General features: G+C 33.8%; 1 protein-coding gene across 1 annotated transcript; it reads left to right on the top strand.

Annotated features, from left to right (window-relative positions):
• The first annotated feature begins 1,591 nt into the window (after positions 1-1,591).
• Positions 1,592-8,730, top strand: LOC116521519 (vomeronasal type-2 receptor 26-like). Its single transcript, XM_032236182.1, has 6 exons — positions 1,592-1,758; positions 3,054-3,345; positions 4,209-4,274; positions 5,970-6,197; positions 7,185-7,311; positions 7,817-8,730. The coding sequence occupies exons 1-6, from the start codon at positions 1,592-1,594 to the stop codon at positions 8,728-8,730; spliced, it is 1,794 nt and encodes a 597-aa protein (XP_032092073.1).
• The last annotated feature ends 841 nt before the right edge of the window (positions 8,731-9,571 follow it).

The raw sequence follows: 9,571 nt of genomic DNA, 5'->3' as shown, positions 1-9,571 counted from the left end.
TTCTCAGATTTTGCATGGCTGGAATAAGGGAATAGATTAAACACACTTTGACTTTATCATCCATAAAGAGTTGATCATATCTTAACTCCATTGCAATCAACTGTATATATTCATCTACATATGCCTTCTGTGGTGTTCTAAGTACAAAAGCATAACAAATGTTGTTTTGGGAAAGCAATGGTTCAATTTTCTGCAAGAACATGTCCCCATAGTCATCATCCACAGCCAAGTTCCCAATCCAATTCCATCCAAACTGCTGAAGTAATCGAATAATCCCAGTGTATTGATGCATTTCATTTGCGACCATTTGGTATAAGAACGGAAATACATTTTTGTCTCTATTTACTGAAGAAAATGTTCCATAGGCAAGCTGAAAAGCAATATATACCAAAGTATCAGAACAATTATGTATGAATATGAAATGTGATTCATTTTCATTATAACTAAAGTAGAAAGTCAGCACTGACATGTTGGTGAAATTATAAATTTCTGTTCATATACAGGCGATATTATATCAGTTAAAAGGTTTTTCTATGTATTTCAGACCATTTTAACTGATTGTGAAATCCCTTAAAGCATAGCATAATATCAAAAGCCAGGCGTATACGAAATGAAAAAGTGTTTTAGTTTGACTGCCTGAAGAGAGTCAAGCAACATGTAGGAAAGTAAGTTATTTAATAGTCCAACCACTTTGAAACTCAATGCCAATAGGAGTTTACTAATCTTCAATATTTGGAGGAAATTGCAAAGAGTCCTTAGTTTCTAAATATTTAATCATTTCTGCAGTTATATTTATGTCCACCAGAGTGATAAACCACTTGAATAACCTCAGTGTCTCTTCCTCCTGTCTCCTAAGGTCTTTCTCACATACTATTATTGTGTATGCATATACCATGCAGCTTGAATGTGACCCCAAACTATCCAAAATTAATATAAAATTTTAATTTTTAAGATGAAGGAATTAGGATATTTAAGATATAATAAATCAGAAATACATTGACTATACTTAATCAAATTAAATTTAATTAATATTAAAATGGTTTTTAATTTTTTCTACCTTCATTCATTTCTTTGTTCTATTTATTCTTAAATGTAGCCATGAATAAGCTGAACTTTTTGGTAAGGTCACAACTGACAAAATCACCAAATACATTTTACTTCCCTATATATGATGATCTTGTTGTAATTCTTATAATATGTAAACATTACTTTAGTATAAGAGTAACAGAATAGCATACTATCTTGAACATTTAAACATTTCACGTGACATATTGGTTTCCAACAAATATTCTTTGGAGAGCTGATGATAAAAGCTGTCATTATCTCAAATCACTATGATTCAACTTCAATCTCTCCCCCAAACTCACATACTTTTTAAAAGTGAAAATTTTAAAAGCTAATGAAGCGTATCTATAAACAGATATAGATAGTAAGGGAAGGAAGAAGGAAACATTGCAGCTTGGTGGGCACTATCATCTCATTTAAAATAAAAGAAGAATTTGCAGGGGTGGGGAAAAGATCAATATCAGCCATAGGGATGGGCATGATATTTTTTATGCTTTCGGTGTGGTTGTTGTTTGTATCTCTAGGCATGTCGTATGGCATTATATGCAAACTGAGCAACCCCTTTAAGCAACCACAAGAATATTATCAGATGGGTGGCTTTATCATTGGTGGGGTTACTTCTCAGTCCTATCCATTCTCAGATACAATAGACTTCAACCAGTATCCAAATCCATGGCTTTTTGAATCACCAGTGTAAGTATCTATCTATCTATCTATCTATCTATCTATCTATCTATCTATCTATCTATCTATCTATCTATCTGTGTGTTCCTTAACATTTTGTTTAGTGGAGTAGTAAATTCTCAAGGTAATAAATACACCCATAATTTGTAAGGGTGAAATCTCCAAGGTTGAAGACTAGTGCACATGTTCACTATTTAGAAGGCATCTTATGGGCAATCTCACAAAATCATTGACTGGAGAAATCACATCAATCATATCAAAAAACATGAAAGCAAACTCAGAACTATCATCACTCCCATTTTGTTTTATAAGAATATCTCTGGGTTCAAGTATGGAATTCTGAATCCTTGTTGGAAAAACTATCTGTCAGGATTCCGACTAATGCCCTAATTAAATCAATAGCCTCAAGCCAAGCTTTAAAAGAAATCCAGTTATTTATTAGAAGCTTCATGTCAGCACAGACAAAGTGAAGCCAACTCTGACCTCAATTTAATTCATGCCCTCGTTCTGACCCTGTTTCCCCCCCCAAGGAATCAGTCACATTCTCCAATGAAACAATTTCGCAGGTTGTAGAGATCACTCCCTCCAGCCACTGTGGATCTGTGTGGATATGACCTTGATGTGGCCAGCTGGAATGTGCTTTGTTTTGAATGAAGTGCAAGTTCCTCAATGCAGCTACAATGTTAGATTCCCCATCCCCCTGCCTATGGCAACTCGAGAACAGGTCAGGAATGCTGCATGAGTTAACACTATTTTTAAGCCACAACTGACAGATGAGAAGTGAAATGTCTTCTTCCTCAAGGAAAAAAGAGTTCAGTTGCCTTTTGAAAAAACACCTTTGGGATACTTTGAAGCCAGGGGTTTGTTTGCTTTGTGCTTTGTTATACATATACACTTTTAACTAAAAGCATTTTAAAATAAAATTAGATAGGGAAGAGAGTTTGATGGATACCAAAGAATATGTTGGAGGGAATATTATCATCTCCAAGATTCAGTTTGTGGGATAGTAGTCTTTAATCATTACATTTTGCATTACAAATGTAAAGAGAACAAAGGTAATTTAAACATGCCAATCTGAAACATGCATAGGCTGAGTTACATATTATCAATATACCTTAAGATAACATTCTTGATATTGCAATTGTTTGTGTCTGCTCTCTCATTCATTCTTCTCTGCATTTTTCTAATTTATGTAAATACCCCCCATTTTTGACTGCAATTTTCATCTCTTTGTTTCTTCTCCTTGTTTTCTTTGTCTATTTTATCTCTGACGATTTGATAAAGAATACAACTTCTCATTCCAGTGAAATGCCCATAAACAATCAACATATACTTTCCTTAGTATATGCAGTCAAGGAGATCAATAGGAATCCAAACATCTTACCAAACATTAGCCTTGGATTCCACATCTCTAATAGCTATATTGATGCAAGAATGATATATCTGAATACTTTGAAGCTTCTATCCAATCAAGAAAAGACTATCCCTAATTATAGTTGTGAGAAATGGAATATGTTACCAGTTGTCATTGGAGAATCTGACTCCGAAAACTCACTTCTGATGGCCAATATCTTAATCACCTACAAGATTCCACAGGTAGGATGTGTACACAAGAAAGTCTGATGTCCTACTTCATACTCTTTCTTAGTCCTTTGTAAGGCATCACAAAACCAAGAAAAACCAAGAAAAAATAATATGAAAAAAATTGATTTACAATCAGTTGCTGAGACCTAATTATTTATCTAAAATTCCCTTTATAGCCATTGAAATTCTTTTTATGGCTTATGTATAAAAATGGAAAATTCTAAAGAGATTTCAGGTTCATATACATGTATGGCAAATATTAATAAATACAAATAACACATTTACATACTATATGTTTTTAAAAGCATTTAAATAAATGCAAACCTGTCAAGGTTTGTTTTGATGTCTCATATTTCATTTACTCTGTAGTTTTCAAATGCATCAAATATGTAACAGTGACACTTCAAAAAGTTCAAGTCAGATTTTTCCCCAAATGAATATTCATTCTGTTGTTTGTCTACAGAAAACTAAAACTAAACATTAATTATGAAATGCTTTATACACACACACACACTCTCCACATTCATGGGAATAAAAAAATAAAACCAAGCAACATAAAAATGCTTCACCATTATTGTATTTAATTAAATAGTCAAGATAAGACATAAAAAACCATCACAAATTATAAGGGACAAGTACTCCAGTTCAAATCCTCTTTTTACTCTATTTTTTTAAATATCAAAAACAAAATAAAATTTCTGCATTGTAATATTTATTAAGAAAATAGAAATGTCTAATTTTGTATACACAACAGCAATAAAATTTAATTAAATGAAACAGAGAGATGCATGAACTTTGTAGATTTTTATAGGAGAATTTAGAAGATAAATAAACTGTTTACCTGATTGTTTTTTTAATGCTTCTTTTTAAATTAGGTTGCTTATTGCTTTTTTGCTATAGAGAAGGATGCTGGCGACAGGATACCGTACTTCTATCGTATGGTACCTGGTGAAGCACAGCAGTTTCATGGAATTGTTCAGTTGCTCCTCCATTTCCAATGGACTTGGGTTGGAATTGTTGTAACAAATTCAGATAAAGGAGAGAAGGTTATGGCAACTATGTTATCAATGTTTTCCCAAAATGGAATTTGTGCAGCTTTCACAGGAAGAATACAACCCTTAATTGATTTAGTCCACATTGTTGATTTGACACAACATATTGAAAGTATGACCCATTTTCTCCAAAATATCACAACTAATGTAATTGTCATGTATTCAGATACTCAAACAATGTGGAGCTTCAAAAATATGTTACAGTTGGGAGAAGTAAGTTTGGGCAAAGTGTGGCTTATCACCGCTCATTGGGACTTTGGATCACCAACATTTCTCAAAAAGATGGCAATAGAAATTTTCCATGGTTCTTTATCCTTTGCAATTCAAATTAATGAAGTCCCAGGATTTCAGCCTTTTCTTGAGCTCCTTAATGTACACTGGCCAAAAGAAGATAGCAAACGAACCAAGTTCGTTTGGCAGAATGAGTGTTTGATACCCTGTTTTAATATGCACCAGGAAAACAAAAAAAAGTGTGTTTGGGACGGAAGTGTAGAAAACCTACCAAAGTCTTTTTTTCAAATAAGTATGACTGGTCAAAGTTACAGCATCTACAATTCTGTCTATGCCATTGCTCATGTTTTACATAACTTGAAGTCATCCAGATTTAGGCTGAAACCAACTACAGATAGAGTGGAAATGGACTTTCTGAATCTAGATCCTTGGAAAGTAAGAAAACATTCAAAATGCCCTATTAGTTATTTTGTTTATTTTCCAATTTGTAGATAACTATCCAGCATGAATAATAAATAATAAATGAAATAATAAATACTGTAGAATGTGATACAAAATCTAGAATACAAATGGGGAACTTCTGTTCCCATTCCTTATGTACCGGTAGTAGGTAGGACCAAAACTCCCATCAGACCTCATCATGAGTTATGTTTGCTAAAATTATTAGAAATGGAATTCCACCAACTTTCATAGAGAGCCTTAGATTCTTCATTTCTACAATAAATTTTTAGTGAGGGTGAGGGTGAAGGGGGAAGATGAGGTGTACAAGGAGGAGTGGTAAGGGGAGAGAGTAGAAGGAGAAAGGAAGAGGAAATAGAGTAGTATGGAAGCAGAAATACACCAATGAGAGGAAGAGTGGGAAGCAGAAGGGAGAAGAAAGGTGGGAAGAGAGGGATAGGAGAGACGGTAAGGAGGGAAGATGAGGATGATGATGATAAGGAGGAGTGGAATGTAGAGAGAGGAGAAGGAGAAAGGAAGGGGAAGTAGAGTAGGAAAGGAAGATGGAGGGAAGATAGCAAGTAAGAGAGAGATAAAAGAAAGAGGTGTATGGAGAGTAGAAGAGCTAATAATGGGTGTTAATCTTTTGGGGGCGTTGAGGACAAGAGGAACTGATGTAATCATTATTTAATACTATATGATATTGGCTATGTATAGTATATATGTGATTGTATGTTATGAAAATGGAAATAAAAATATGTTTACAAAAAAATAAATTTTTAGTGAGACATATGTTGTGATGTATAAAGATGTAGATATAGAAAGAGTCAGAGATAGATCCATAGGACAAGCATAAGAGCAACCAAAGAAGTAATTGTCTACCAAACCCTGAATATTTTATTTCTTCCAAATCAGTTACATCATTACCTAAGCAGAATCTCATTTAACAACAGTGTTGGGGACCATGTGTCTTTCAATGAAAATGGTGAATTAAGATCCGGTTATGACATAACAAATTTGATTGGTTTTCCAAACAAGTCCTATTTAAATATCAAGGTTGGAAGGATTGATCCAGAGGCTTCACCCAACAAACCATTTGTTATTAATGAAGATCTTATTGTATGGCACAAAGAGTTTAAGAAGGTTAGACAAAAGTATATGTTCTAAGATATAAATTCATATGGAGAAAGTATTGCAAAATTGATGCTTGACATTTATCCTTTAGCACATGAGCCCCATGTTGGGAACCACTGGTGTACAGTGATGGGGAAATGAGTTACAACAAGAAACCACAAGAATATACAGTAGCACTTGTGCATCAATAAAATACATAAATTTCTATGCTGTCCAGAATCATCTTGAGATGGGCAGCGTAGAAATTAAAAAGAATGATGATGAAGATGATGATGATGATGATGAAGAAGAAATAGATAGATAGATAGATAGATGATAGATAGATAGATAGATAGATAGATAATAGATAAACAACCACACATACATTTGAAGATTATTTTTAATGTAATAGAAAAACATTGTACTTATTAGCATCAGAGTGAATTTCAACATTCGTTAATAAGAGTTTAGATTCAAGAACAATACCATTCTAATTTATTCAGTGCTTTTATCCTTGTACCTTATATTCACCTACTGAATTTACTTTTACACAAAATTATAAATTGTTCAGGCAAGATAATGACAGAATATGATTATATTTAATAGAATATGATTCTGTTAAAATAGAAATACTAAGAGACTGGGAAAGTATTTCAGAAATCATAGTTTGGTTGTATTTTTTTCCACCAAATCATAAAACAGAGCTACAAATCTGATTATCACTCACTACATCTACTTTTCCTATCAACTGCCAAAGCAGCTATTAGGAATAGGAAATCCTGATTATGGAAAGGGAGATTTGTAGGGGGAGGTTGAAAAATGAAGTGGAAGGAATACTGTATCTGAAATATTCAATTGACATTTGAGATATCTAGCTTAAGGTAAAGGAAGGGTCAAATAAATAAAAGCACATAGATAATGCAGACCATGCCAAAATAAGAGCATTCCTACAGGACATAAGAACCAAATACTGTTTCAAGAATTAATAAACTTCTACAGTTTTCTATTTATACATAGGTGCCACCATCTGCTATCTGCAATGAAAACTGTCATCCAGGTTACAGCAGGAAAAAGCAAGAAGGAAAGCCATTTTGTTGCTATGACTGTATTCCATGTCCAGCTGGAAAGATCTCAGATCAGAAAGGTAACTATTTTTCCTTCCCTTTTTATTAAGAGACAGTTTGGTGTAATGATTTAAGGTGCTGGATTAGAACCCCAAAGAACCTGAAAGACTGTGAACTTTAGGTATGAAAATTTGATAGATGATTCTGAATCAGTCATTCTCTCTGTGCTAGGAAAAACCTCTGAACAATATTACCAAGAAAATTGCATGGAATTGTTCCTGGGGTTACCAGGAGTCAAGCCTGACTCAAAAGATAAGAACATATCACACAAGGTTTAAAACAAAAATTAGACCATGCATGGTAAAACTGAGAAAAGGGTGAATATACAAATGTGTGGATTATATTATGCACAAATGAATGACTTAAGTACCTGGCCTCCTAGCTGTCCATCTTAAATTCTATAGAGAAAAGCCTGTAGAATATTATGAGGATTCAATATAAATCTCTGTCTAATCTTGACTATAGAAATGAAATAACTGTAGTATGCTTGACGGATTTTGAAATGTAATCTGTTCTATTCTTCAGATATTGACGACTGTTTCAAGTGCCCAGAAGATCAGTACCCTAACAGAGCTCAAGATAAATGCCTGACAAAACGTTTAAACTTTTTGACTTATGATGAAGCTTTGGGTATCAGTTTGGCCCTTTCAGCTTGTTCTTTTGCTCTGCTCGCAACTGCAGTGCTTGGAATCTTTATTAAGCACAGGAATACTCCCATAGTCAAAGCCAACAATCGGGATCTCTCTTATCTTCTCCTAATTTCCCTTCTGCTTTGCTTCCTCTCTTCATTGCTGTTTATCGGCCGTCCTGGGGAAGTGATCTGCCCTTTACAACAAATAGTTTTTGCTATCATTTTCTCAGTAGCTATCTCTTGTGTATTGGCAAAAACCATCACTGTAGTTCTGGCTTTTATGGCCACTAAGCCAGGATCAGCTATAAAGAAATGGGTAGGGAAAAAAATGTCAAATTACATTGTCCTTTTCAGCTCCCTAATTCAGATAGGAATTTGTATTTCCTGGCTTTGTATAGCTTGCCCTTACCCAGATATGGACATGATCTTCTTAACTGAAGAAATTATACTTGAGTGTAACAAAGGTTCAGTTGTTATGTTTTATTGTATTCTGAGCTATCTAGGATGTCTGGCTATTGTCAGCTTTATTATGGCTTTCCTGGCCAGGAAGTTGCCCAATAGTTTCAATGAAGCCAAATTCATCACTTTCAGCATGTTAGTATTTTGCAGTGTTTGGATATGTTTTGTTCCAACATATATAAGTTCAAAGGGAAAATATATGGTGGCTGTGGAAATCTTCACTTTACTGAGTTCCAGTGCTGGGCTACTTGGTTGTATTTTCCTCCCCAAGTGTTACATAATTGTCCTGAGACCTGATCTGAATAAGAAGGACCATCTAACAAGGAAAAATACAGGCTATGGAAATTGATTATAAGAAACTTAATTTAAAAATGGAAGATTCAATATTTTTAATCTATCTTGACCTTTGCCTGCTTGTTGGGTCAGATTATTTTGCCAAATGAAAAAACTGTGATGCATTCAAAAGTGAAAGACAACAAAATAAAATGTCTCTGAGTTAAATTCAGTATTTTATGAAGACATTGTTTTCTGGTTTGTACAATAAAGTTTACTTGGCTAAAGTGGCTGACTTCTAACAAGTTCCTGAAGCTTCCTCGGGTGTAAGATAATAGATATGGTGGTCCATTAAATATGAAAAGATGTACAATGTATCTGTATAATATTATTTTATGGTTTGTTTTGAGATTGTTTATTTTATGTGATTTCAATGCAGTGCAAAAGTTTATTTACTATAACACTCTCCTCAGGCAACACTAACTATGGAGAGGAAACAAGGATTAGATCTCCAACAAAGTGTTCTCCCAATCTTTCCACATTGAAATAGAGTACCTGAAAGGAAATTGTATTAATGTATATATTAACTATGTTCATCCAAAAGTACTATTAACCTGAAAAGGGTCCACAAGGAAAATATATTAAAATTTCTCAATTTTCTCTTAATTGACTCATGTCATTTTGTCACAAGAATTACAATTCATGTTAAGTAAGCAAAGGAAAGAAATAAAGCAATTTCATTGTTGTAATTGTTCTTTCTATGATTCAGGAAAAAAAATGTTTCTAAACAACAGGGAAGGCATAAAACTGCTTAAAAAGGGAGTGGAGGAGGAATCTTTCAACAGAAAGGGAGATACCACTTGTCTCTTATCTCCTATCTCCAATGCAGTCCTTTCATCAGTTCCAAGATTCCACCC

Source organism: Thamnophis elegans, chromosome Z (genome assembly GCF_009769535.1).
Source record: "Thamnophis elegans isolate rThaEle1 chromosome Z, rThaEle1.pri, whole genome shotgun sequence".
Taxonomy (NCBI): domain Eukaryota; kingdom Metazoa; phylum Chordata; class Lepidosauria; order Squamata; family Colubridae; genus Thamnophis; species Thamnophis elegans.
The sequence above is the reverse complement of the archived record's forward strand: the minus strand, read 5'-3'. Positions and strand labels throughout refer to the sequence as shown.

Bases quoted from the DNA above. Each gene is read 5' to 3' on its own strand.
- LOC116521519 (XM_032236182.1), top strand. From the start codon at position 1,592: ATGTCGTATGGCATTATATGCAAACTGAGCAACCCCTTTAAGCAACCA. The intron at 1,759-3,053 runs GTAAGTATCTAT...TTCTCATTCCAG, and splicing joins TGGCTTTTTGAATCACCAGT to TGAAATGCCCATAAACAATC. The intron at 7,312-7,816 runs GTAACTATTTTT...TCTATTCTTCAG, and splicing joins AAAGATCTCAGATCAGAAAG to ATATTGACGACTGTTTCAAG.